The sequence below is a fragment of the Pezoporus wallicus genome, unplaced genomic scaffold (assembly GCF_028554395.1).
Source record: "Pezoporus wallicus isolate ANWC-B61680 ecotype Strahan unplaced genomic scaffold, APGP_CSIRO_Pwel_v1 contig_8705, whole genome shotgun sequence".
NCBI classification, from domain to species: domain Eukaryota; kingdom Metazoa; phylum Chordata; class Aves; order Psittaciformes; family Psittacidae; genus Pezoporus; species Pezoporus wallicus.
Window position 1 is genome coordinate 3,670,995 of NW_026638439.1, and position 27,979 is coordinate 3,698,973.

The 27,979-nt window shown below is 48.1% G+C and overlaps 2 protein-coding genes across 4 annotated transcripts; both read left to right on the forward strand.

The window, feature by feature from the left end:
• The first annotated feature begins 3,335 nt into the window (after positions 1-3,335).
• Positions 3,336-12,039, forward strand: PRKRIP1 (PRKR interacting protein 1). Of its 2 annotated transcripts, none has more exons than XM_057410784.1 (6): positions 3,336-3,488; positions 4,530-4,608; positions 6,023-6,123; positions 6,882-6,967; positions 8,755-8,822; positions 11,281-12,039. In XM_057410784.1, the coding sequence occupies exons 1-6, from the start codon at positions 3,369-3,371 to the stop codon at positions 11,298-11,300; spliced, it is 474 nt and encodes a 157-aa protein (XP_057266767.1). In that variant the 5' UTR covers positions 3,336-3,368; the 3' UTR covers positions 11,301-12,039. The 2 variants fall into 2 exon arrangements, with proteins under 2 accessions (XP_057266767.1, XP_057266766.1); XM_057410783.1 differs by having other exon boundaries at positions 11,294-12,039.
• A 136-nt stretch (positions 12,040-12,175) lies between these two features.
• ORAI2 (ORAI calcium release-activated calcium modulator 2) lies at positions 12,176-26,403 on the forward strand. Of its 2 annotated transcripts, XM_057410782.1 has the most exons (6): positions 12,176-13,427; positions 13,745-13,877; positions 14,417-14,515; positions 16,275-16,320; positions 18,046-18,286; positions 23,938-26,403. In XM_057410782.1, the coding sequence occupies exons 5-6, from the start codon at positions 18,059-18,061 to the stop codon at positions 24,481-24,483; spliced, it is 774 nt and encodes a 257-aa protein (XP_057266765.1). In that variant the 5' UTR covers positions 12,176-13,427; positions 13,745-13,877; positions 14,417-14,515; positions 16,275-16,320; positions 18,046-18,058; the 3' UTR covers positions 24,484-26,403. The 2 variants fall into 2 exon arrangements, with proteins under 2 accessions (XP_057266765.1, XP_057266764.1); XM_057410781.1 differs by lacking the exons at positions 12,176-13,427; positions 13,745-13,877; positions 14,417-14,515 and adding an exon at positions 14,654-14,792.
• Positions 26,404-27,979: the final 1,576 nt, after the last annotated feature.

A 27,979-nucleotide genomic window follows, 5' to 3' on the forward strand; every position in this document is an offset into this window, starting at 1 on the left:
TCATTGCTACCTCCAGGCAGTTGGGGCTGGGCTCAGGCTGTCTCTGCCTGATGGACTGCACTGAAGGTGGAGGAAGGGGTATTTTCCTCGCTGTTGAGCAAAGGGAGGGGAAGGATGGGCCCAGGCAGTGCAGGGCAGGGTTTCCTCTCCTCCCAGGCTCTGATTTTCCTTGTCTGCTTTGGTGCTGGTCCAAGTTGAAACACCTCCATCCCTGGAGCAGCACAGATAATGGTGAATTAGCAGCCCTGGGGCCTGAAGATGGCCCTCCCTTCCCAAAGGCCTGTGCTAGCATCTCTTAACAGCCTAGTTCCTTATAGCATGTGAATCTCCCCTCCAACGCCTTCATCTCAACTCTGCTGTTGTATGTCTTTCTGCTAAGGATCCCGTGGGGAAACAGGGACATTGTCCTAGACTGTACTGTCACAGCTAAGCAGCATGACAGACACGGCTTCCAGACGCAGCTAACACATGGCTTTGGGGGGGTGGAGGGAGCTGCTCAGCTCTGTAAGCAGGCCACGGTTGTGTCATGCTCCATTCACAAAAACATTCCCACCCTAAAGAGTTTCCAGAGCCTGTTTTCCAGTCCTGGAGGGCTCATCCAGTTGGAGATGGGAGGTGACAGCCCTCCTCTATGGACCTCCTCCTTTACTGCCCACAAGGCTGTGCCTGCAGTACAGCTGCTCCTCCTGCATCACCCTGAGCCATTCACACCTCCGTGTATTAGCAAAGTGACTAGTTCGAGCATAAGGTTCACTGGAAAATAAGCTTTCCTTTCCTTTTGCAGGGCTGTGGGAGGACAGGGGCAGGATGCAACAGCCCTCTGCATCAAACGCAGAGATCTAGTTGTGAATCAAGGGGAAAGCAGCCTGGGGTGTGTGCCAGCAATGCCCTCTGCCCAGAACAAAGCAGGGATGCTGGTGCTGAGCTGCACGCTGCAGACACCATAGAGGGAATTTTGTTCCCTCTATGAATTTTGTTGAAGATGAATTTTGTTGTTTGAGCTATGAGAACACCTCCCTGTTCTAATGAAAATCCTCTGTGCCCAGTAAGCCCAGTCCTGCCCAGACCCCAGCCCAGCACTCTGATTGCATGGGTGTGGTATGTTTGAATAGTCTGATGAAATACCTCCTGGTTTTGTACAACCCAAGTAACAGACTTATCCCCTATCCCCAGAGAGATGTATTTTAAAAGTAATAAGTGCAAAACACATCAAGACTCTGCACCAATTCCTTAGACATGTCGTTTGAGAGTGAGAGGCTCCCAGTTCTCTTTCCCCACACCGTGTGCGTGGGCTCTGTTGGATGACAGGCAGCTGCCTGTTGTTTCCCAGGGCTGTGAGCTGCCACTGGCACAAGCCATGGTTTGGGCAGGAGAATCAAGATGCCCAACTGCCCCCTGCAGCCCTGGGGCTGTCACAGTGTTTGTGGGCATGGCTGCCATTCTGCCTTCCTGCTGTAGGGATGGGCACGAGAGGGCTGAGACCTGGCTGCTCATCATTCACACCTCTGCTTTGGGAAGCTGTGTTTGGAGAGGTGGCCATGACAGCAACGAGGAAGAAACAGGGTGACTTATTACAGGTTAGTGAGCTAAAGTGGCCCATGTTGTGCTCAGGACTCAGCAGAGCAGAGGGGAGAGGAAACTCAAATCGATTTGCAGCAACTCTGCTTCTAAAACCCGTTCTGCAGTGACTGAGAGGGGACAGGGACATGTACCTGCCCCAGCCTCTGCAAATGGACCTGGTGTCTCCCTGGTAGGAGCTGAGTACAGGCTGGCACTGTCTGATTTGTGTCCTGGTGAGCTGAAGAGGACCCAAGTCTGGAAGAGCTGTGGGCACAGGAGCTCGTGAGCTGGCAGCCAGCATAGGGAAAGCTGCTTGCATTGCTTCAGCCAGGGCTCCAACTGCAAGGATGCCTTCCAGGGCCAGCCCAGCCAGCTGGGAACTCAGCCAACACTAAATTCACACCATTCTTTTACAAATCAGGCTGGTAAGACAAACACGAGGCATAAACTGCTGTGATTTCCATAGCAACCTCAGCAGAGGTTGAAAAGTCTTTTGTAAACATAAGGCTGAACCTGAGGATCAGCTCTGATTTTCTTCAGGGAAAAGGGAAGAGCATGGGGGCTTAATAAATTCAGGTCATACAAACAACCCATAAATCTCTGAAGGAGCCATTCCCAACCTCTCTGCTCCCCTTTCCGTCACCCTCTCCGCATGCACGGCACGGAGCTGTCTGAAACCCAGAGCCCAGCTTCACCGCTCCAGCTTATCTCCATAAACTACACAAAGGCTTATGCCCCTCTTCCATTGCAGCTGACCTTTACTAGCTAATTCTCTGACGCACACACAGCCCCGGCACATGCCATGCCATTTCTGCAGGGCCACAGGAGCTCGAGAAGACATTTGGCTTGCAGAGGAAGCCTGTCTTGCAGCCAGCTCCTCTTCCCCACTCGTGCCTTCCTCCAGCCGGGTCAGACAAGCACGGATCTGGGTGTAGAAGCCTTCAGCTGGTCCAGGCACTGCTCCTGCAAAGCCCAGCTGTGAATATGAATGCAGACAGTGCAGTGTCCCCCCGCTGTTACCTGCCTGCCCTCCCCCAGCACCCGGAGAGGCTGCGCCATGGGGAATGGTGCTGCTGTTCATCACTGTCAGCAGACAAAGCACGGGCAGCGCTGGGTAATCACCAAGTGACACGCACAGATGGCGCAGGCAGCCTGCCCTGCCCGCCGGGGAGGCACTAGGAAGCCCTGTATCACAGAAACACAGAACAGAATCATAGAATCACGGAATAGTTAAGGTTGGAAGGGGCCTTAAAGCTCATCCAGTTCCCAACCCCTGCCATGGGCAAGGACAGCTCACACTAGCCCATGTTGCACAAGGCTCTGTCCAACCTGGCCTTGAACACTGCCAGGGACAGAACATTTACCACTTCTCTGGGCACCCTGTCCGGCGCCTCGGCACCCTCACAGGGAAGAATCTCTGCCTTAGACCTAACCTGAACTTCCCCTGTTCCAGTCTGAACCCTTTACCCCTTGTGCTATCACTACAGTCCCTGACGAAGATCCCTCCACAGCATCCCTTACACCATCACGGGGAAGAGACTTGTCAGTGCTGAGCCTGCCCCTGCCGGGGCCAGGTTAGTTGACTCCTCACCCTCCTGTGAGGGCTGTCCTAAGCACAGTGCGGCACCCATCGCCCCACAGCCTGGTTTGGGCCGCAGGGACCTCGAGCTCCTCCAGCTCCGACCCCAGGGACACCTCACACTGGAGCAGGCCGAGCCCCGCCGCCATGCCAGGCCCGCCTCAGCCCCGCAGAACCGGGGCGCGTCGCACGCCGTGACGTCACTGGAGGGGCGCGGCGCGGCGCAGCAATGGCGGCCCCCTCGGCCCCGCGGCCGCCCCGGCCCCGCAAGGAGCCGCAGCCGCTCGTCATCCCGCGCAGCGCCGCCGAGGAGCAGCGCCTCCGCCTCGAGCGGCTCATGAGGAACCCGGTGAGGGCACTACCGGGACTCCGCACCCCGCCAGGGGCGGAGAGTCCGGGAGGGGAGAGGGAGACCGGGACACCCCCCCCCCCCCACCCGCTGGGGTCCGTGAGGGAGCGGGACCGGCCCCCCCCCCACCTCCTCCCGGCGCTGTGAGGGGAGGAGAAGCTGGACCCGCGCTGCCTCCTCCCCCGGTCCGTGAGGGGAGAGGGACCGACCTCCCCTTCCTCCTCCCCGCGTCCGTGAGGGAGCGGGACCCACACCCCCCGCAGCCGCTCCCCCGGGGGGCCGTGAGGGAGCGGGACCGGTGCTGCCTCCATCTCCCCGGATCTTTGAGGGGACAGAGGCCCACAAGCACACAGTGCCGGTAGGCGTGACGGGAGGGGGACCTGCGTTTCCTGGGGTGCTGTGAGGGGTGAGACCCTTTTCCCATGGGGAGGACCGGCCCCTGGTGCTCTCCCTGCTGCTGCTTTGAACAGCGGGGAGCAGGACCCTGTTTCTTCTAAGTGGGTGTTTTCATCCTTGTCCTGAGGAGGAGGTGTCTGTCAGGTGGAGACTGTCACCCTCCCTCTGTGCGGGCTGGAGGAGGCTGAGACATCCCGGCACCGTGTTCTTCCTCTGACCTTGTGCCATGAGTTCTCCCTTCCCTGCTTCTCCCTGTCCTCCATAGATCTGGCATGGAAGGTGCACAAATGCTTTTCCTCGTTTCCCAGACTACTGGTAGTGGGAGCATACTCAGTTTCTGCACTGCTTGGAGGTGCTGATTTGCTTCCTTCTAGTTCCCATACTGAAAAGCAGCACAGACACTCCTAATCTTCCTGGGTTTGTTGACCTACAGGCCTGGATGGGGGTCAACAGAGAGGATACCTCCTGATTCTTGTTTTTTGCCTGCTCCTGATCCCTATGCATGAATGAATTACTACAGCTGGGCTCCTTCTGAGATCTGATGGAAGAGGCTGTTGTCAGGCATGCACCACCTTCCAGCAATGGGTTAAAATTGCAGGCTTTGCTCCTGGAAGGTACTGATGACTGCTTGGTTTGTTCTTGCAGGAAAAGACTGTCCCAATTCCTGAGAAACTGAACGAATGGGCACCACGACCTCCCCCGGAGTTCGTTAGAGATGTGATGGGTAAAGACAATACTCTTCAGATAACTCTAGGGTCAGCTGCATTAAACTTAGACAAGTGTTTTAGCAGAAAAGGCCAGAGATGGTTTTCTGTTGTTGCTCATTTTGCTGGAGAGAAGAGGTATGAAATACGCCTCGAGAATTGCTTTTTCAGGTTTTCTTTGGTTCGTGGGTTTCACTTCCCTGCTTGCTGTAAGAATGCAAAGTGCACAATGCCTGGAGCACTCCAGCATATGGAGTGCATGCAATGAAATAAGTGCTGCTCTGGTGATGACAGGTAAATGATGATAAGTCAATCTGTCCTTTCCATGGATATGAGAGTGCTCTGGAAACTTATGAGTTCCCTCTTTAGACTGCTTTGAGTCTGAGTCTCAGGCGGTGAGAAGCAGACACGTGCAGAGGATATGATTGTACATGGTCAGGTAGGGAGCTGGCAGCTGTACAAGGAAACCAACAAGAGTATTCTGCTTACATTTTTAGCTGCAGGGATTAAATGTAGTAGTTGTGATATAAATTATGTCCGCATGTAGAATTCTGGCTTTCTTTGGGACCTTCATCCTTATTAATGATCCTTTCTAGAACCTGACTTACTGCAGAATAATTGATCTTGGACTAAAGCTTTTGCACTCTTTTGCTTATTGTAATTCCCTCATGGCTTTTTCAAATAGCTTTGCTATGGGCTTGAGTTGAGCTGTCTTGTTTTTCTGAGAGCACCTAGTGGGCTGGGATTCTCTTGGTATCATTCTCTTGGTGTCTCTTGGTATCATCCCTATTGATCCCAGCTGCCATGTTTTAATCACTACGTGTCTTCTTTGAAGCATGTATTTGTGTGCTTCGCATGGAGAAATGGCTCGGGAGACAGGGGAAGAGGATGGAGTGCAATGTTGAAAGCTCCTGTGGGACTTCAATGTGCAGACTGTTGCCAGAAAGAGAGAGCTTTAGGGATTTCCTCTAGGAAGAAACGGCCAAAAACTGTCAGTGGTATCTGTCTTGCATGGGAAAGTTTAATATGATGGGTTTTAACACCCTTCTGCTGACCTTTATTTTTTGTATGAGATGCTGAAAATTAGCCAGAAGCAACCTCAGTTGGATATTTTAGCTTACCTCTGCCTCTAAGAGAAGGGGGTATGCATTTGATCTCAAGCTCTGTTACTGCCTCAATGCCCAGCTAAGCCCAGATTCTCTCTAGGGGAGTAACTGATCAGTAGAAGCTGCAGTGATACACAAGTGTGAGGTTTTGCAGCTCACTTTGGCTTTTGATTGTGCATGAGTTGAGCTTCTGTATGAAATTGTGACGCAGTCTGTGTTTGTAAATCCTCATCTTGAAGTGCATCTCGTTCCTCAGCATCTAGCTGTTGTCATTTGTCACCATCTACTATGCATTGTTTCCTGTTAGACTAACATTTCTTTATTGTAGGTTCCAGTGCCGGAGCTGGGAGTGGGGAGTTCCATGTGTACCGGCATCTTCGTCGGCGAGAGTACCAGAGGCAAGATTTCATGGATGCCATGGCAGAGAAGGTCAGGAGGACTCTCTATCATTTCCAAACCCCAGCTATTTGGTGTTCATTGCAAATCTTTTTTTTTCCTTTAAAGTCATGTACAAATAATTGAGTTCCAAACCACCCCTTACCAGAGGAGAACTGTAGGAGTGTGTGATATGTGGTGTCTTTGTTGGTATTGAAACATTCAGTGCTTTGTGTCAGATGTGCTCCATCTTCTCTGTTCACTGGAGTCCTAGCACACAGTAAGACTGCACAGAATGTGTGTTCTCAGGGTGCTTTGAAAATGCTTTACAAACCAGAAATCCCTAATGTCACTGTCTTGCAGAGGCAGAATTGAAGCAAGTGCCTGTGCATAGAGTCTGAGTCTCTTTCTGTTAAGTCTTGGTTGAGTAGAATAGCACTCTTTCAGAGAGCATTAATATTCTACTCTCTCTTGGCCAAGATCAGTCCTTTGAGCCGTATGTTAATGTTTGTGTCTCAAATTATTCTCTTGTTTTTACTAAAACATTTTTAGGACAGAAGCCCAACCTCCCTCATCTTGTTTTGGTGAGGATACCTCCCTCTAAAGGCTTCAATGTTTGGCACAGGCTGCAGGTTCAAAATGCTGTAATCGTCCCTAGGAATATGGCTCTTGTATAAAGAAGCAGCCAAACAAAATCTGGCAAAGCTCCCTTCTGTATTTTGCTAAAAGACTTCTCCCTAAAAGGACACGACTTTTAAAAGAAGTATTCTAACTTAGATTGTGACCAAAGTGTGACATGTGATCAATTACAGCAAAGACTAGATGAGGAATTCCAGAAGAAACTGGAGAGGAATAAGATGATTGCAGAAGAACAAACAGCAAAACGCAGAAGGAAGCGGTAAGGGCAGATTGTTCCCAGGAGGCTTGACATGGAAACCCTCATGCCCCGTGCCTCATCTGTAGCTGCATGCTTTGCATAAATGCTATCATTCTGTGCCTACATCTATCAGCTAAGAAGTCTGGCTGTGGAAATTAATTTTGTTAATGTCACTGCTTGGTTTCTAAAGGTAGCTGTAAACATGACAGGCTTTGCTGGCATGGTTACTTTTGACTGCTTGAGCAGCTTTTGCTGACACTGTGGTGTTGCCTGCAATGTGCCTCACTGCATATTTGTTATAATGATGTCTGGAAAGGTTTGTATGTACAGCTGGCTTAAATAAATACCTGAAACAGCTGACACCAAGCAGCTTAAGTGCTGCTTAATGGGTACACATGTGGGTTCAGGCTAGCAGAGCGTGGTGGGGCCTGATTCTGTCTACTGTGCACTCAGTGTTACTAGTCCAGTTCAGTCTGTGAATACTGAAAAGGCCACTGGTGGGTGCAGTATTATTAAAATCAGGCCCCTACCTACCTCATTGAAATGCCTGGCAGGTCAAGTCTAGTAAGTTAGATGGAAAAATAAATATTAAATCCATCCTTCTCTCAAGTTTTAGACAAAGACAGTTACAGGATTGATGCTCTCAAGAAATAGTCTGAGCATTGTAATGCAGTGACACAAGAATTTAAATTCCACAGTCTGTGTCCACCATACATGTCAGAAATAGCAGGGTGTCACTGCTCAGCTCTTTCAGAGGGTCTGGCCTCTCCCTCCTTCGAGAAGGGTTTTACACCGTGTAGCTGAGACTTGCTGCAGAAAGGCCTGTGCAGAGTGACTCAGTGGCATGTTAGCACAAAAGTGCACAGCACAAACACTGTTGCCATCTTACTTTAATTTAGTGTGGTCCAACAGATGGCCAGAAAGTCAGATCTGGCCTGCTGCCTTTTTTCTGGCTGAGATGGAGAGCAACTGTTCAAACAGCAGATGCTGCCTGAACACTGAAATATCCTTGTCCCCCTTATGTAGGGGTGCAGGTACCAAGTGGCTTTGCTCTGTAGGAGCCCCTCTAAATTCCCCTACTGCACTTTCTCTTCTGTTGTGACCTAACAGGTACAGTGCTTGGCTCTCTGTTTCAAGAGAGTTTGTTTATGGTGTTGAGAGAGGAACACGAATCCCAGGTTGCTCTGCCTTGTGCCTGCATTTAGATTGCCTGGTTACCTTTGCTAGGTAAACAGAACTGGTTTGTATGAACTGAAATTCACTTTTACCCCTAATGTTACTCCTAGGGCTCAACGTATTGATGAAGTATAGCCAAAGATGAAAGTCAAAGCATAGTGCATTATTTTTGTCAATTAAATTATATATTACTGATGATGACTTTATTTTTTCTCAGTGCTCCATTCCAGCAGTCTGGGTTTTGAGAACTTGATCTTTCAGGCCCTTTCAAGCCTGTTGTATGATTCTGTTTTCTCTTTGTTTATTAGGGTGGGTAGCTAAAATGTAGGGGTAGTTTCATTTTTGTTCCTTCTGTGTTCTTGGAGATTCTTGTGTATCATAGTTTTGGTTGCAGTGGCATCATGGAAGACTTATAAATAAAATAATCCCTTAGACTAAAATCAACATAGAAGCTTTTCTGTTGATCAGATATCTAAGTTTGCTCTTGCTGAAGTTTCAGTTTAAATTCAACTCCTCTTCTGAAGTCTGCTTTTCAAAGATGTCTGTAACATGTCCTTTATCAGCATGTGAATGAATGTGCAGAAGCATTACAATGTTGGATTTGCAGAAGAGTCTTTTCCTTTGCCTTATAGCCAGAAGTTAAAAGAGAAAAAACTGCAAGCTAAGAAAAATAAACTTGAGCAAAAGAAGCAAGAAAAAGGTCAGTGACATTTAGTTTTCTTTTCTGAAGACTTAGTTCTGTTCCCTAATTGAAGCCTTAGAAGGGTTTGTTCTACCCCTGCCCCAAGCATTCTCGATAGGTGGATAAGAAAACTGGGCCATAAACTTGTTATTTTAGCTGATATTTCAAAGGTCTTCTTTGAAAGCCATCTATGTTGAGATTTAATCTTACAAATAACTCATCTGCTTGTGAATATTTTCCCTTTATTAGGGGAAACTTTGGACAGCAAACCTTGGAATCTGAGTTTGTTGAATGTGGATTTTGTTTTGTGGATGTTCTGCCCCAGCTATTCTGACAAGCTGCAGATTTAGAACATCATCTGCTAAAAAAGGCACTATTGTTAAAGGCTTTTTTTTTAAGTATATTTTGAATGCATATGGGAAAACAGGTGGGAAAATGCACAACTTGGGCAGCAGGAAACTGAGTTCTGATTTTGTGTGCAAGAAACTGAGCCACCTTGGTGCTATCTGTTCCACGTGACTTATTTCACATAGGAATAAACATGAAAAACCTGATTGCCTCCATTCTCCTGCAGTCTTGAAAACTAATGTTCAGCCATGTCAGTGTAACTGTTTGCTCAAACTTTTCAGTACTTGTTGCTTCCTTCCAGTCAGTATATTTTAGCTTGCACCTTCAAATAGTCATCCCTCGTGGATTAGCACTAACCCTGCAGTAATTCTTAAAGTTATAGCACTTGCTGGTAATTCTGCTGGAACAGTGACTTGTCTGACAATTCTGCCTTATTTCTGCTTTGCTTTTCGGAATTGGACCTGTTTCAATCCAACCACTGCCAGCCTCCCATATAAACATGGGAGGACAAATTAATCATTAGGTTAATTTTACTTGGGACAGCAAGGGAATGTAGCACAGTGCATTGTTTGGGTGTGTTGTTTCGGTTCTGGGTTTTTTTTTCCAGCTACTTGTTGATGAACTGTGACTGGGAGGAGAATTTAGGTATGAATCAATGTACTTTTGTTCACTTTGAGTGAGCAAAACAAAATACTCCTCTCTTTAGGGAGTGGTGGAGAAGGGAGCTGGCTCAGGGGCTGCCATGTGGTTTTGAGTGCCGTGGGCTGGAGTGGTTTTGCTTGGCAAAAGCCAGTCATCCCTGGAAGCCAGAATCCAAACTCTCCTGTCTTTAAAACAGTTCTTAGCTCTTTACAGTTTGTGGTTCTCTGTTTGAAAAAGAACTGAGGGAGGTGGGGAATAATCAGTGGAGATTGAAGCCCCTAAAAGCCATCTTTAGTCTACTGAGAACAGGCTTGCCTTTTTCTTGCACATCCTGGGTTGAAATCTTGAGTTTTCCCAAGTTAATTGAAGTATATTGGTTGGATTTGGCAGGCAAGCATTGATTTTTTTCTTTTTAAATGAATAAATAAAACCTCTGAGTTGCCATCTTTCACCTTTGTTGTAGTAAAACCATTAAGAATCAAGGTTGGCACTAGATATGATCAGCTGTTAAAAGGTGCATTAGGCCAATAAAAAATGGAAGTACAGACCTTCACCACGCGGTGGCATCAGATCACTGATCCTAAATCTTCCGTGTAAGTGGTCAGAGCAGGAGCTGGGTGTGACTTGGCCTGAGAAACAGTAAAGATGCAAGAGCTGCTGGGAGCAGAGAATGGCTGTTAGAGTCAGGTCCCACTTTATGCTGTACCTAATTTCCATTATCTGTTAATTAAATTCTAGTAGTTGTTTTCTGGTCTTCTAGCAGGCTTCATGAGTGTCATAGAATCATATCATAGAATGGGCTGGGTTGGAAGGGACCTTTGAAGCTCAACCAGTTCCACCCCCCTGCCATGGGCAGGGACACCTTTCACTAGAGCAGCTTGTTCCATGTCCCACCCCACCTGGCCTCCTGTTTCTTGTAGCCCTCATTAATCTTACCCATGTCTTAACGAGTTCCTGTTCTTGTGTTATAAAACCCAGGCTGTAAAGTTAATGGCACCTTGTGGAGCTTCTGTAAACTTGTAAAGTGTAGAAATACCCTGAGCCTTGCCCATGGCTCCCTGGTGCCTGCAGTCTCTATCAGTACTCTGATACTGGGAAGTTCATGCTGACACACAGGTGAGGTTGGGAGTGAGGCAGTCTATCACTTCAGCATTTGACTGCCTCTGAAATAACATACCATGGGAGGTGGAGTTGTTAATGGTGGACTTGGCACAGTGGTAACACTGGAGGTAGGGGAATATATCTCCAAGGGAGAATTTGATATTCTGAGCTCTGCGTCGCTTGGTAGTTAGTATAACCTGATACGTGTTTCCTTAGTATCTGGGACTACTTTGTTGTGAGATATGTAACAAGGAAGACACATGGGAATATGTTACCCATCCCTGCTAATTAATGTGACCTCATACACGTTTGCTGAGCACCTGAGATTATTTTGTTGTGAAATCCTTAACAAGGAAGACACACGGGAATATGTTATCAATACAAACTTGTGTTTTCAGAACCTGACCAATCTCAAGAGCAAGCCAGCAGCGAGGATGATGAGGAGGATAGCAAGGAGGAGGAAGAGAAGGAAGATGATGCTGAAGAGCCAAGCTTTGTGATGGGAAGAGGATGAGGCCTTTCAGGGACAGCTGGAAACACTGTTCATCGCTTTATATTCAGGAGCATGAAAGTCTTTCATCTCAGCCAAGCAGAACCCATTGGCCTACATTGTATCTGCTTCATGGTGAATGACTTCACATCACAGGCCCAAGAGATATCGATAGAGAAATGCCAAATAAGAGATTCTTTTCTTAATTGCTTGTATAACTGCTGTGCAGTCTGCTCAAAGTTTGCTCTAAAGAGTCAGCCATAAGTCTCTGCGACCCTAGAGTTCTTTCTAACATGGCCCAGAGTGGTTTTTCGGTCTAAAAGCTAAAACATATCCATTACCACTTAAGGAAAATATTACTGTGAGGGCTACGTATTCTACTTATGTTGAAGGTGGTAGCAGTGGGATATGTGAATCTAAGGGAAGAGTTTAACCTAAAGTAGAAAAGTGGTCTGTAGCCAGACCCTGCTGCACTGTGAGTGTTGTGAATTTGGGGTTTTGTATGGGGTCATCTCTAACCCAAAGAAATCAGTTTATGTTGCTAGACAAGTTCTATAGATTTTTAAGCAGGATCCCTTTTTTATGGCTAAAACTTTCCCTACTGCTTTTCTTCCCTGTTTTTTTAAATGAATAAAGGGGATGTGTTGGATTGTTCTTTTTTTGTTGTTGTTGTTTTGTTTTTGAAGAGGATTTCAGTAAAATAGAGATGCTTGCAGTGCTGAGTGATGTGGCACACATGAAAATGAGGGAAAAGGTGTCAGCTGCATTTCATTTCCTTTTTGCTTTTGGATTGGAACAATATATTTTCCCAAAAGATTACATCTGTAAAGCCTCCAAATCCTGTGGCAGAAAGGCTTGGAAAGGAATGGTTTTGCTTGTGTTTAGCTTCACATAATGATGCCTGCCTTGCTCTCTGCTTTGAACTTTGGGTTCCCTGGTAGGAATCCTCACATCCATGTGTATGTATATACTTATTGGTGCTTAAATGAAAAGCATATGCATCAGTGGTTTTATTTGTAACTTGTGTTCCTGTCTTTTCAGTGTATCTTCTATTAGAAGTGCCTGCTCTCTTTCAGACATGCTCGTCCCAGGACCTCGGCATCCAGAATGTGGTGCTACTTCTCCTCAAGCCTTTGTCAATGCCAAATTATTTCAAGCAAAAAAAAAAAAACCATAAAAAGGGAGAATCTCTTTTTAGATTTAGCCTGTGTTGAACAGTGCTGCCAGAAATCCTGCATGTTTTCTGAGCTGGCTTTATGCAATGGCTTCTCAGTGGTACTACCGTAGCAGCGGGGAAGCAGATGTCATCAAGTGCAAGCAGTGTTTTGTGTTTTGATCTCCTGTAAGTACCCAAAGACTTCAGAGCTGGGTAACTTCTGAGCTGCAAGGCGCATATCCCACCACTCCTTGAGTTAGAGATCAGCGTGGAACTGTTTTCTGCTTTATCTCCATAGAGGAAAGTGCTTCAGAGTAAGTTGTGACAGTGCTTTCTTCTCTGATACTTCAGATGCAGAATGGATGCTCTGCTGTTGGCATTTTCCCTGTGGAGAGATGAGCTATGAGAATTACTTCACCTGGATCCCCTTTAGGGCAGGTGAACTCTGTTGATTCTTTGGTGTTGTAGGATGAGCTGTAAAATCGTTGTCATGTTTTGTAGCTTTCGTGGATGGAGAAGTGGGAGTTTCACAAATAAAGACTGTTCTGCCTCTGAGCGTGTCAGGCTTTCGAGCTGAATAATTAAGTGCTGTTTTGCATTAAGTAGAGCATACATTGCTGCATGAGGACACAGTTCTCAGTCACGAGGAAGATGGACTGAAGCTTTTCTTGTTGAACTAAATGTATTCAGGTTGTGTGGCCTCATCCTGCTGCCTTAAGATGCCATTGTTACCCATCTTCAAGTATTCATACCCTTCATTTTCTAGGGATGCCACATTTGTAGGTGAAATCCATAAAAAGCAAAGAGAATGTGTTGCTGAAGGTGGTATCTGCTGTACGGTCTTTCCTGCTGGGGTGACTGAGTGTAGCAGCAGGAGCTGCATTTGGTAGGTGTTGCTATGAGTTCTGGAAATTACTACTCTGTTGTGGTTCGTGTCAGTGCCACATCTCTTGAGAGTACAAAGGCACTTAGAGAGTTTGAAGGGCTGGTTTGTAGCTAAGACAAAATACAAGTACTCTGTGGCCTCAAACTGAGGAGTAGGAAAAGGGAGGCGCTCCCCTAAGTAGTAAAATGAGGAACAACTCTACACTTGCTTCCTATTCCAAATACAGCACTGCAAAAGCATTCATAACTTAAAGGGTTGAAACTGCCAAGGAGTTTGATCTGCTTACGTTAAAATTATTGCTCTGGATTCTCTCCTAGAGGAGTGCCTCTCCTTTCTCTGATGGAGACTAATTGCCAGGGACTAAAGTCTGCTGCTGTTCCATTTCTGTGTGTGCTCTTGCAAGCTCAGGACCCTGAGAGACAGCATTGTTAGTGCTGGAACCAGGCAGAGGTATTCGTAATCTCAGAGGTGAAAAGCCCACTCAGGGTAACAAATGTACTTGTCTCTGTGATAAGTGTTTAGGAACAGTTTGCCTTTGTCTTTTCTCCTCCCCAAGGCAGAGGGCGTTCAGGGAGATAGGATTATGATGTGGTAAAAGCCTTTTGGCATTTCCTTTATCTCATTTTCAGGGAAAGAGCTCCTTCCTCTTTCCCCATCAACCTTTTGATGGGTTCATACAGGATTTCCCGATGAGTCTGTGCAGGAGGGATGTGGGGACACTGCAGCCTGCCCCTGTACCCCTTTGAGCAGGGGGTTCTGCCCGTGCTTCACCCGGTGGGGGCACAACCCAGCACTGCCTTTTGACTTATGTGAGTGGAGACTTTTTGCTGTATCATTAATAACCGTAATAAAATCACATTTACATCCCATTGCCTGGGGACATTCTCTGTGGGAATACCTAGAGCCAAGAGGTCCAGACCGAGTAACGTTTTTTAGCATGGGGGCTCCACGAAGCTCGGCATCCCCGCACTGACTGTTTTCTCCTGCAGATACGCGTTCAGAGGGAGCATGCGGACCCCATCCCGCTGCCGGATCAGCCCCGTGGCGCCGGGGGACATCCCGGGATGCGCTTCCCGTGCCACCCATAGGTACCTCCATCCCCGCTCCATCCCTACTCGGCGCTGCGCTGCGGGAGCCGCAGCGCGGGAAACGCCCTTTTAGCCCCGCCCCTCCCGTCCAGGGGACCAATGAGGTGGCTGTCACATGAGGTGGGCGGAGCGAAGCTCCCGCACCCTCCCGCCTCCTATTTCCTGTGTGGTCACGTGGCGGTGCGCGGCGTTGCCGTGGCAGCGGTGGAGGCGGCTCCGGCTCGCGGGTGCTCCCGGGGCGCCGCGTCCAGCCCGGCCCGGCCCAGGGCAGCCAGCGGTGAGCCGGGGTCAAGGCCTGCCCGGGCCCTGGCCGGGGTGGGGGGGGGTGTGGGTGTCGTGTCCCGGCCCTAATGCCCTGCCCCGGGGGTGGTGGGGGTGTGGGCAGCCGGCAGGGACGGGGGTCCCGTCCCGTCCCATCCCGCCCCGCGGTGTTCTGGAGCTCCCTTGGGATGCTCAGCGCAGGCCGGCTCTCCGGGGTCGCGTCCTGACAAAGGGATCCACGGCCCGCGGTGCTGTAAGGGAAACACCGCCAGCCTAAGGTGTGGGGCAACCTCGGGGGGGGGGGGGGGGGGGGGGGGGGTGTCCCATTCTGCCTGCGGAGATGGGGGGATCCGTGGGATGCCGGACACGGAGCTGGTGGTAGGAGGTTTTATCCTGCCTAGAGAGGATCCCCCGTCCACAGTGTCTTTGGAGGGGAGGGTGCTGGCTGTGGGGGTCTCGTCCTGGCCTGGGATCCCCTGTCTGAGGGTGCTGTTGGAGGAGAGATCCTTGCTGCGTGCGGTCACCTCCTGCCAGGGGTGTGCTGAGGGTGCCTGGGGAGGAGGAGGAGGAGGAGGAGGAGAAATCCCCTGCTCATTTGATGCCCTGTGAGCAGGATCGCTGCCGTGGTGGTGGGGCGAGGGGTCACATCCTGCTCGGGAGGTGATCCCCCGCTATAAACTGCGGGGTGTTCACACCCTGCCTTGGTGGTGACATCCCGGGGAGGGGATCCCACGCCAAATGAGAATATGGGAAGGGATTCCCCGTAGTGAAGAGGGCTGGAGCTTGGGGGGGGGGGGGAGGCAGTGTAGCAGAGAAATAAGGAGTAGTGGGGCCTGGGGTTAGTTACAATATGTGGGGCCTTGAATGATGCTGTACAGAGGCGGAAGACACTGGTACAAACACTGATGAGTCTGAGGGGGAGGCTGGCATCCCAAAGCCAGGCAGAGAAGCTGACAGTGCTGCTGAGACAGCGCTCTGCAGGCGATGGTTCAGAGCACGCCAGCAGCAGGAGGGGGATCCACAAATCTCAGCCCTGGCAGCATCTCCTTCATTCCCTGCTGTGAAGAAATCCCTGCACATGGGCTTGCAGCTGCACGGGGGCAGCTGAGGTGTAAGGCACAGCAAAGGCTTTCCCTGCGACACTGGATAAGTGATCCAAGTGGATATGAGGGATTGGGACCAAATGCATCAGATGTGTAACGCAAGCGAGTAAAGATGCAGCTGGGATGGATGCAGAGCTGACTGTTAGGCTGAGGAAGAGGTCTCCAGGGGAAGTCCTGATTCACCCTCCAAAACTCAACAGCCCTGTGCGGTAAAACCCCATAGGATAGTTATTTCAGTAAGAGCAAGCATCCTAAAGCTTTAATGTTGCAAGGCAGGAGCATAAACTCTCTAGAGTAACTCCCCCTGATGCAGATAACTGGCTGGAAAGTATTTCTGGAGTAAAACTGCTTAATATACGGTGTGTGTAAAATGCTTCTTTGGTCTTGTGTTTCAGCCCTCGGAGCCCTCCACCCAGTCCCTCCATGTCTGTAGCCAGCAAGGTGAGTTTGCCATCCTGTTCCTGCTTGTTTGGGCTACATTTTTGTGTTGTGGATTTTCTTCTGAAGCTGTTTACTTATTTGGGAACAACTCTTGAGCTGCTCCAGAGTGAAAATTCATCCTTGTGGTATTTTTAGCTTATTTTTCTAAGGGAAGATGCAAGACGTGATTGGGTGCTCTTTCTCTCCCTCTGTAACCTCTGGATTCATTCGTCTTTTCAATGGCATTTGTCCCAAGGGTTGAAGTTTTCCTACATATAAAGTTTTGTGCAAATACAAACTGGGTGGAGACCATCGGTGTCCCAGCTAAGGACAAAGAGAATGAATGCACCCCATGCTATACATTGCAGAATCCACACAGGATATTGTCACAGGAAACAGCTTCATAGCTTTACTGCTCACAGAATGCTTCTACCTCTGATCCTCCCCAGGAGGCTGGGGGAGAGCTGCTGGCTTGGGTTTTTGCCTTCTGTAAAATAAGCTGGAATCTAAAAGCCCCTCATGCTTTGGAGGGACTGTCTTGCTTCCCGCAATGCTTTTAGTTGCTGTGCTGCAGTCTAATCTTTGTTATTGTGCCTGGGACAGTTTTGTTCCTTTTTAGTAATAATATTTACAGTTGTGGGTAGTTGATGTCCCTTTCATCTTCACCACTTCCTCAAATCTCACAGCAAACATGGGTTTATTAGCTGGCAGCATGTGGCGCATGGCTGTGGAGAGCTGGGGGATGCGGGCAGGTCTGGGGCTCCTCTCCAGGAAGCAGCAAGGTGCCTGTGACCTTGAGGTGTGGTGCTGGGACTAATTAGTACCACACCGTGTGTCATTCTGGGCCTGCATGTCCTCCTCCTAGGAGCTGGTGAGTATTTACAGCCAGAAGGATCTCCTGTGGTGCAGCTCTGCTGTTGCTCCCTGCCACTGCCATGGTGTTTGGTGGCTGAATTGTGAGGGTGGGGATTAACCAAGGCATCGTGGTTTCCATTCTTTGGAAAGCCCAGGTAAGTATCTGGTTTCAGAGGCTGATCAGAGTTGAGGGAGTTCTGCTCAACTGGTAGATCTGTTCTGCTGCTTTCTTACATCTGTCAGTGTAATCCCTTGAATAAGATGCTGAAACTACCTGGAAAGCTTGGAATTGTCTTTTCCTTTCCCTGTGCTAAGAGCCACCAGTGGAAGTGAGGGAACAGGATTCTCAGTCAGATGGTGTGAGCAGTTCAGGAAATGTAACTTCCCACTCCGGAAGCTTTATTAACCCTATGCAGCATTCAGCTCTGTGGCTGTTGGGGAAGAACTGTGCCCATCTAAACTGAGCTATGATGAGCAATGGTTTAACTGGAAAAAAAACTCTGTGGAATTAACTATCAACTTAAAATCAGAAGATGGAGCCTCCACTTCCAGAGTGTCTTTATATAAACCAGATTCTTTATGAGCAAGGAGGAATTAAAGGGGAGAGGTGAGATGCCAGTTTGGAAATGGGAAGCCAGATGCTGTGCTGCCTTCCTGACCTCCTGCTGGAGTAGTTCCCGGCTTTAGTTGTGTAGTCTTTCCTAGTTCCCATGGTCATTTTTAGTAGTTATGGATGGTCCTTTCCCTGGTCTGTGCCTTGCAAACTTGATGGTATTTGGTCCATCATTTTTCTGCTGACCAAGGGCACCTTTGTTTAACGTAGCTTTTCGAGTAGTTCATGCTGGTCCTGCCCACTGCCTCCTTTTGAACATGACCATTTTGTTCCCTCAGCATTTCTCCCATCATGAGTTCTGAACTAAACGTTCCAGTGGATCCTTCCACTCCTGCTTGCTGCTCTGAACCTGGCACAAAAGGCATGGATTATCGGGACTGGGTCCGGCGCAGCTACCTGGAATTGGTCACATCAAACCACCACTCCGTTCAAGCTCTTTCCTGGAGAAAACTGTACCTGAGCCGAGCCAAACTGAAAGCTTCCAGCAGAACCTCTGCTCTGCTCTCTGGATTTGCAATGGTATGTGTACTTGGTAGCAACACTTTCTGGATCATGAAGGTTTTGGTTCTTTAAAATCATCTATTCATGGGTTCTTTTTCCTCCTGTGAAGAAACAGGACACACTGGTGGTTTCTGAAGAGGCAGGAGGCATCTGTCTGGGGGTTTCTGTGTGACTGCTGCAGAGAAGTTTGAGGCTATGTCTCTCAAGGCTGCATGAGCTGCCTAAGTCAACCCACACACTCCCAAGTCAGCCCTTTAAAAATACTAGTCCCTTACCTGCAACTGAGTGCTCCACCAGTGTTGCTAAACAATACAGGAGGTGGGTGCTCCTTTTTCCCTGAGGCCATTCATCACTGGCTGCCTTCACATGAGGTTACATTTGGGTGTGGAGCTCCTCTGGGCCCCTGTGGTTGCTGTGGTCCTGCATGTTATCTTAATTTCTATTGTCTTAATTCCTGTATGTTGTTTTTGCAGGTCATGGTGCCTAAAACAAGGTGGAGGTTGGGTCACAGTCTGCCAGAGCAAAGTTTGCATAGCCTGATTGGGGCAATTGTGTTATACTCTGAGGTGTGAGAAGAGGCCCTGCAGCCTCAAACCTCTGGCCTGGAGGGCTGGTATATTCTGTCAGTGCTGCCTATTGGGAATAATCCCTGATACTTGCTTTTCTCTGTGCAGCACTTGGGTGTTACCTGGAAGCTATTTGCGTATGTGCAGACCATGAAAGGGAATGAGCAAATGAACATGGAGACAGTGGTCCAGTGCTCAGGCCTGTCTGAGCTGTGGTGTTAGCAGAACATAGCTGTTCTGTGTTGGTATTCTGTGTCTGTGTGACTCCTTTTATCTCCCTTCTGGTTCTTGCTTATTGGGAGTGAGAATTGCAACCTGTTTAGGGGAGGTTTTCTGCTCAGGGAATGGTCTGGTTGTTCCTGAGGTCTGTCAGCTGAATGCAGAGGCAGAGGGCAGTGCCTGGGTGAGTGGGACGTGATGTGAAGATACTGCGTCCTGCAGCTCAGAAGCTAGAGGGGAAGACAGATCTCAGGAACTTTCCAGATAGCTCTCCTTGTTTTATTTTAGCTTCTTCCACTGCTTTTTCCTCCCTCAATCCCCCAGAACATGAATCATCTGTAACATTGCAAGAGCCTGGGATGACGAAGTTGGTCACCCAAAGTGAAGTTGGAGAGACGCAAGCAGGGAGTGAAGTGGGAGCAGACTGCAGGGGAGAGGGTGCCTGCTTGCCTCAGGATTCCTCTCTGCTCACTGACTGCATGCAAGTAATGTTGGTAAAAGCTTTCCACATGGTGGATGTTGGTCTGTAACCAAGCTCATGTGCTGGAATGGCAGAAGGTACCTCCTCATGTTGAGGAAGTTGCGTGGTTTTCTGTACATTCCTTTCACTCAGAAGCTTTCTCCCTTTAAAAAGCTGCTCATGTGCTTGCCCTTTGTGCCTCTGAGTTGCTCAAGTTCTGTGTTGGTCATTTGTGACTGTTCTCTTTAATGTGATTATTAAGTTAACATTTGGTATTGTTGTAAACTGATCTGTCTAGTGTGGTTGCACAAGCAGGTGCCTGTGCTGGGATGCTGCTGTTGCTGGCATCCTTGGGATGTGGGGGGGGCCTTACAGCTCACCCACACTGCAAGGCTGAACCATGTATCAGAACACAAAGCTGCCTTTTCAACTCATGCAACAGAGAGTTGCTGAAAGTCCTGGGCAGACACAAGATTAACCATTTGACTTCTCTTTAAACCATTTAAAATGCAAGTAGTACATAGGTATATGTAAATATAATATGTAAATAATGCAAGTAAACACAGAGGTATAAGTAGCATCAATTACAGTCATCAGCTTAAGTTCATAAGTACACCTGAAATCAGTCACTGTCAGAAATAAAAGGGTTTGCAATAAAGGATTCTCTTTATTAGCAAGCTTTTTTTCCCAGCTGGTCATACTGGACCTTCCAGTGGAAGCTGAGGTATTTGTTCCTACAGGGTTATTTCTCACTGGTAATTTGGCACGCAGGTATGCGGTACACGGATGTTTACTCTCTAATAAAAGCGCCTATGTGGCTATTGATGAAAGTAGAAAAGTTATTTAGAGTTAAATATGTGTAGATGTGGCACCTAGGGACATGGTTTAGTGGTAGATTTGGCAGTGCTGGGTTAACAGTCAGACTCGATCTTAAAGGTCTTTTCCAACCTAAATGATTCTATGAAACAGTTTCCCTGTGTGCATTTAACTATGTAAACAACTGTCACACAAGGGCTTGGCTATTGCTTTATTTACTTCCCCGTCAGTGTGTTTGATTCTGGCCAGTTCCATACTACCTGAAAAATATGAGCTGATGGATATTTAATCAACAGGCAGTGGCTTTGGTCCAGCTCCTTCTGGACAGGCTGCAGGATAACGTGAACCTTCCTCGATGCTATCTCCGGTATTTCTGGCAGAGAGCTGGGTGGATCAGGAAGACGTGGGTCCTTTCCAGCACCAGGTCTGGTTGGAGATGGGCTGTAGGGCTACTGCGTTTGCCCCAGGGAGACTGCAAGTGAAGATGGAGTTTAGGAAACCTCCTTAATAATTTTCCTGATGGAAATAAGAGCTGTAATTGCTAATCAGTGTTCTCAATACTTGTCAGATTGCTACAGGGTATGTATTTGGTATTTCTTTTTAAACCTAACCTATCTAATGGAGTGATTGTTTCTACAGGCTGCCAAACCATCTGTGTGAATGGAACATGGCTTATGTAAAGCCATTTGTCATCCTTTTGTCTGCTACTATCTATCCCAGTCTAAGTTTCTTGAGATGAGCATCATCTTTGTTGTGGACAACCTGGGCTCTACTGGTCCAAAAACCCCAACGTAATTGCATGTAATTTAATTGCTGTTTAAAATGTTCTGAGTACTTGCTCCTTTAGCAAACCTGTGAGTGTGGAGTTCAAGAAGGTGATTCTTAAGCTTGAAATTAAGCCTGTGCTGAGATACTCTGTGGCTCATCAGAGTGCTCAGCACCTTGCAGAGTTGAGCCCTTGACACTTTGACTTCTGGGAAGAGGTTAAAATAGAAGGGGCTGTTATCACAGAAGAGTATAATTGTATCAAACATGACATTAATAGTTTAACAGGGCAAGCAGCATATTTAATGATTTTTAAATGGGTTATGTCAGCTTGTCCTCTTTCTCTTATCCAGGTCAGAGAATGACATGACGGTCTGTAGCGAGTAAAGCAATAAGAGCTCACTCACCTTTCCAATACCTGTTTGGGTTAAATGAATCATTTTTCTGCCTTGCTGCCCTATCTGGATTGTTGATGTTTTCCCCTGAAAAACCTCTTACTGAGCCATCAGTCAGTGTTAAAAATTCATCACGTTGCACAGCTGAAGCTAGCCCTAGGGAATAGGTTAAGTCTGGGAGGAAACATCCAATTAGCTGGAAAGCACTGCTCATGTGAAGGATAACAAGGAGAAATTGGTATGTTGACATCAGCCAGGCTTTCAGTTTTAATATCAAGCCATAAATTGAACATGCAGGTACAATTCCTATTCAGCTTGCTGAATACTGTGTCTCTGGGTATTACAGCACCCAATAATGAACAATATACCTGCAGCTTTTCCTGCCTGATAGGGTGTGACTGACAAGCACAACACTGTACAAATCCTTTGTACAGAATAGTGCAGCAGAGAGTAAGTCTGATCTCCTCCTTCTCAAATCAATATAAGGGGAACTACAAAGGGAATATATGCAGGGCAATGTGTAATGCCTTTTAATTAACTTGATCTTGCAATAGATAGCGAAGTTAATCCTGTGTTATTATTTTCTCTGCTATATGACAAGAACTACTGTAAACTGCAAACAGGAGCCTTTAAAAAACAACAAAAAAATTCCACCACCACCACCCATGTTCATAATCAGACCAAAAGACTGGGAATATCCAAGAACTGGCACTGTATTTGTGGCGTCTCTAATATCCTAAATAGTTGGTGTAGGTATAAAATCTGGGCTTGTAGAGCTTGACTGTTTGCCACCACAAACATACATGTTGTATCTTGGTTGCTATTAACTGTGTTCAGACTTGACTGGGATCCCCTTGTTCAGGCTGCTGATGGTTTCAAAGTAAAGGCAGGTAGGAAGGCAGCAGTCATACCAACATAGGCACTTCCTTCCATCCCCTTTAGTCTTTCTGGGGGCTACCTACAGGGAGAGCATGAGTGTACCCCTAATCTTCCAGTACTTAAATAATGCTAATAACAAGTAATGCCAGAGTGAGTAGTGCAGGTTGTTACACAGAGTCTGAAACAGATGCTCAGTGGTGGTCTCATGGGAAGCCTGGATAAAGTGATCTGCAAAATCTATCTACCCTGCAGAATCAAGCTGTTGGCTTGGACTTCACCTTCTCCTGATGGTCTGGAGAGGTACTGCCCTGCGGCAGGTGTCCGAGCATTGGCTTCTCCTTCCCTTAACGCATACAGAATCAGAAGCATAGAATGGTTTGGGTTGAAAAGGACCTTAAGCTCATCCAGTTCCAACCCCCTGCCATGGGCAAGGACACCTTCCACTAGACCATCTGGCAAGCTGTGCCGTGCTGGAGCAGCAGGTTGTCTGGCATCACAGGAGGTTTTTCCTGCTGCCAGGCAAGTTGGTATCTGTGTGAATCATGAAGTGCAGCTGCAGGTCCAAACAAGACACTAGAGAGTTACCGGAGAGGAATGTTGGGTAGTCTTGTCCCTTGGTTTTGTGGCTTCTCTTAGCAAAACGTTTCTGCAGGCACTTCAGGGATGCCACACATTGAAATACTATTGTACTTCACAGGTAGGCTCAGTAACTTTACAAATTCCCATGCTAAACCAGTTAACAGGCCTGTAGTAGGACTCAAGTTCTGATCTCAGAAGAGCCCCCTGCTCTCTTGCACTTATTCTGCTTGTTAAACTTTGTTTGATTAAAGAAAAAGTAGACTGCTTTAGGGACTTTGCTAAGTGATAACTCTTGTTTTGAGAACACACGCCAGCCTGAGCTGTAGCTGTCCACTTCTGCGGAGTCTATCAGTCAGTTATTAGCTCTCAAGGGAGAAATCTGAGGTTATAAATAAGTTGTATCTGGACATATTTTGTAATAAAAATGAACATACGGTGTTCTGAGAATAGAAGGCAGCTATTTTAACTATGGACTCACTTAAACTGCCAAGTGCTTCCCATGGGGGGTAGTGAAACCTTGCTGGCCACTGGCCAGAAGAGCTGCTTGCTTTTGCTTTTCTTTACATGCCTGAAGTCGGAACTTCCTGCACCACAGCCTCGAGTGAGGAGCGGAAGGGGAACGTGTGATGGGCGGGTGGGCTAGTGGGCTGTCAGCTGCCTCCGAGCTCCGCTTGTTGTCTGATGGGTTCCTTCTGTTGCGTGCTTGGTTTGATGCAGTTCATATGGCTCCTGGTTGCAAGGAGAGAGATGTTATTCAGAAAGCTACAGCACAGAAACGTGCGTGTGAGCCTGCAGAAAGGCCAAGCCACAGAGCGCACGTACGTCTTCGTGGGAAACAGATGATCCATCCAGGCTGCCGTTCTAAAAAGCACTTGAGTGTGTACTTGACCTTAGGTGCTCTTCCTGAATAAAGATGCTTTCCTGGATGAGAGTCTTGAAAAGAGGAAGACCAGCAGCTGCTGACAAGCTCTTGTGTTCCTTTCCCCTCAGGTTGCCATGGTGGAGGTGCAGCTGGAGGTACAGTACAAGTACCCCCAGATGCTGCTGATCGCTTTCAGTGCCTGCACAACGGTGCTCGTGGCGGTTCATCTCTTCGCCCTTCTCATCAGCACCTGCATTCTGCCCAACGTGGAAGCAGTGAGCAACATCCACAACCTGAACTCCATCAGCGAGTCCCCACATGAGCGCATGCATCCCTACATCGAGCTGGCGTGGGGCTTCTCCACCGTGCTTGGGATCCTCCTTTTCCTCGCGGAAGTCGTGCTTCTGTGCTGGATAAAATTCCTGCCCGTGGGCTCCATCCTCAAAAACGAGACCACCAACGTGGAGAAGGCCAGCAGCCACGCGGGGTGGCAGTCAGCACTGGTCTCCACCATCATCATGGTCCCCGTGGGTCTGATTTTTGTCGTCTTCACCATTCACTTCTACCGCTCTTTGGTGCGGCACAAAACGGAGCGCCACAACCGGGAGATCGAAGAGCTTCACAAACTGAAAGTGCAGTTAGACGGGCATGACAGAGGCATGCAGGTAGTGTGACTGCAAGGCAGGGGCTGCTTCCAGCCAATCCTTCTGCTAAGGCTAAGAGCAAACTCCCTGTTTTGCTAGTTGGTGAGATGCACCCGTGATGGATTGTCTTGAGGCTTAACTATGTAAACGCTAATCGCCTGCCATCCATAGCTGTGGGTTCTAGGGCTGTTTCAGGTGCTGGGGTCTCTAGCCTGCTTCTGGTCCTACACTCTTGCATACTGAAGTCAACACTGCCATGGAGTTCAAGGCCAAAACTTAACCTTGGCTTAGGTAGCCAAAAAATCTGTCTTTTTTACCAATGCAATATTCTGTTGCCAAAAGTAAAACTGGGTCAGCTGTCCCAAAAGCCAGTGTGTGTGTAGGACCTGTCTCGTGTCAGAGCTCCCTGGCTGTCAGAGCAGCAGCAATTAGCCTGCGGCTCGTTTCTAGAGCTGAGCTGGTTAATGTGAGTATCTGCAGCTGGCATGAGGACATCCAGGAAAGCACAATAGAAACTGAGTGTTGATCACCTTTGTTCCAAAGCAAGTATTCCATAGGTACATAACCAGAAAGAAATCAGCCTTAGCTTTTATGTTCTTGTTATTCCTTACTCTGTTTTTACAGCTGGGGAGGCAGACTGAATTGCAGGAGGCTGGGTAGCTCTGTCATACTTTCTTCAGTAGCATCAATTCATTAGGTTCAATGAATGCCAAGGTCATGTGTTTTTTTTTTCCCAGTAAGAGGCAAGAGTGCCCAGGGAAGGCTTACAGGTGGCTTAGTTTTAACAAGGACATCCTTAGAGCAGTGACAGGGAATTTAATGAGCCAGAACTTTGAAGGACTAGAAAAGCAAGTTCCAAGGAGGGTAAGGAGTGACAGCACATAGCATGCTGTAGAAACCCATCACTGTTGTCTTCATGTATGTATTGTTGCATTGTCTTTAGCCTGGGTTGCTGGAGAGAACAAGCCCCAGTCCTGGATATTTCATCAGCTGTTTGGGTTTTTATTTGTCAGCTGTAGCGTTTGTCTGTCAAAACCAAATGCTTCCCTTCTCCCTCCACCAAAGCAGGCAACTCCATGTGGAACCTGGAGCTGTACTGGCGAGTGTGATGGAGCTGGATCCAGCAGAAGAGCCGTGTGCCATTAAAGAGCTATCACGTTTCATTGATCTAACTTTGTTTTTCAGCAGCAGAGAAGAAGACAGTGGCACATCAGCGTTGCTTAGCACTGGAAGCTTGTAAATGCTGTGGCACCCTTGTGGGTGAAAACTTGTGTAAAAAATGATGTTATGGTTTATGGTAATTTAATGGAGGAAAAGGGGTGTTTTGCAGTCATCAGCTCTTTGAAGGGAAAGTAAGGCTCAAAGAAGCCTAAGCATGTTTTCTTGGCCCTGGTCCTGTGCTGGTTTCCTGCTCTGCACTCAAACACTGCAGTTCCAGAGCCTCCTAGGCCTTACACGTTTCTGATATCATTAAGGATGTTTGTAGTGTTCTGTTTAACCCTGCTCCCTTATTCCACTGGGATTTGGGAAATCTAATGACAGCGTATTACGTCAGCTTCCCAAAATGGGGAGAGTACACTCAAATCCCGGTGCAGCAGGGTGAGACTGTCCCTATATCCCCTCTGGCGAGGGCCTTGGGAACCCAACTCTGATCTCTCTTGTTTACATGTGAATTTGAGCATTGCTGAACAAGTTGCTTAGCACTGTGTCTGTTGGCTTTCATCTGTTGTTCTTGCCGCAGTTGCCATGTACCATATTGGCTGATGTGCAGCAAAGAAGATAGTCTTTGTGTGCTAAATGCCTACTCTGTACTTATGTGCATATGCAAAAAATGAGGAGTGTGCTCCGGGTAAGTGGGTGGCCATGGAATTCCTGCCATCTCCCCAGGAGTCTGCCCTCTCTCCCTCTTCTTTTTACCATAATAAAAACTAAAGGTTTATACAACAAAAACCAGAACTGAGTTTTCTGCCAATAGGCTCTTCCACCAACACAATTTCTGTTGTGAGGCCAGAGCCAGGCCAGACAGGATGAATCTTTCATCTGTACTTTGCACTCTCCTTTGCCATCAGTCATAATAGGGCTCTGTTTGCTGTGGAGCTCAAGAGGCTGTTAAGGAAAGGTTTCACAGTGTGCATGCGGTGCTGCAGCAGCAATGCAGCTCATTTGAAACAGCCAAATTGTTCATTTAATTCTTTGCTAATATAATAAATTTCAACAAATGGAGAAATGGAGCCAAAATTGTGCTTTGATTTCCTAGAATAACTTGGTGAGGCTTTGCTGGGATTGGATTCAAGATCAGGCTCAAGGCAGCGCATCTGTGACTGGAGTGGGATCGCTTTACTCCAGCAGGGATTCTGAGGTATGGTTTGAGATGGTGTCCCAAGGGCAAACACACTTAAAATAGAATAACCATGTGCTTTCCCATTTTTGCTTGCAGGTTTGTTTCTTGTGTCTCCCTGGGCACCAAGTTCTCCCTTCCATGAGAAGCCCACAGGACTGTTCTTGCTCTTTGACTCTGGTGTGTGGGATCTCTCTAGGTTACCCGTCACCTCTGTGCTCTAACTCCTCTCCTTCTTTCCCAGCAGCAGCATTTGCTTTTCTTGCTCCTGCCTCTCTTCCCCCAACAGACACTGCACTTGTCCAGGTGGGTGTTTCTGTGCTACAGTGCCAGAAAATCCTCCTTGCTGCTGCTGCCCCCGGGCTGTCAGCAGGATTCTCATCAGTCACGAATGAAGATGCCTGCCTTTCCACACCATCCCTGCTGTCCCAGCAGGGCTGGCAGCGTGCTGTGTCACGTCCAGGTTTGCCTGCTGGTGCCTGGCCATGTCTGTCCTGTGCTGTCTCCTCTCTGTCATTCCTGGGATGTCCCAGGTTTTGAGTGGCTCTGTTCCTGCAATGACTGCACAGAGATGCTTCTCACAAGGGCTGGAGACATGCATCAAGGATCTTCCCTGACACGTGTTAGCTTTCTGTACCGGCCTTGGGGCCAGGCTTGCTGTTGCCCTAATTCTCATCTCTCTTGGGCTGTGACTCTCTGGACCAGCTATTGCTTTGTTTGGGCCATTTCAGCAGTGAGGCTCATTGCAGGGACAGCCACTGTCTCACTCCAGAGCCCGCAGTCCTCCTTCAGACTTCTTTTAGGTAGTTTTTGCCCATCAGAAAAATGCCTCTGCAGGCTCCAGCACTGGAGGGCCCCTGCCCTAAATCAGAGGAGGAGATGTTGAAAACAGGGGGACAGCCTTGCTTCCTATGGCTCCTGGGCACCTATCTTGCTGTAGGAGGTGACTCCTATCTCTCCCTTCCCTCATTAGCAGGAGTAGAGAGTAGGCAAGCCAGAGAGAGCGTGGGAGCTGGAGCAATACCTTTGCTGTGCTTAGAGGCAGATCTCTGCAGCTCCCTATTTTTAACCTTGCCCTGGGGCAGGCCTGGCTCTGTTGGTTCTGTGGCTGGGTGACTCGGGGAGGCTTTATGACCAGGGGAGATGGTTTAGATGTTGGATTGGGGCTGACCCATGTGACGGATGAAA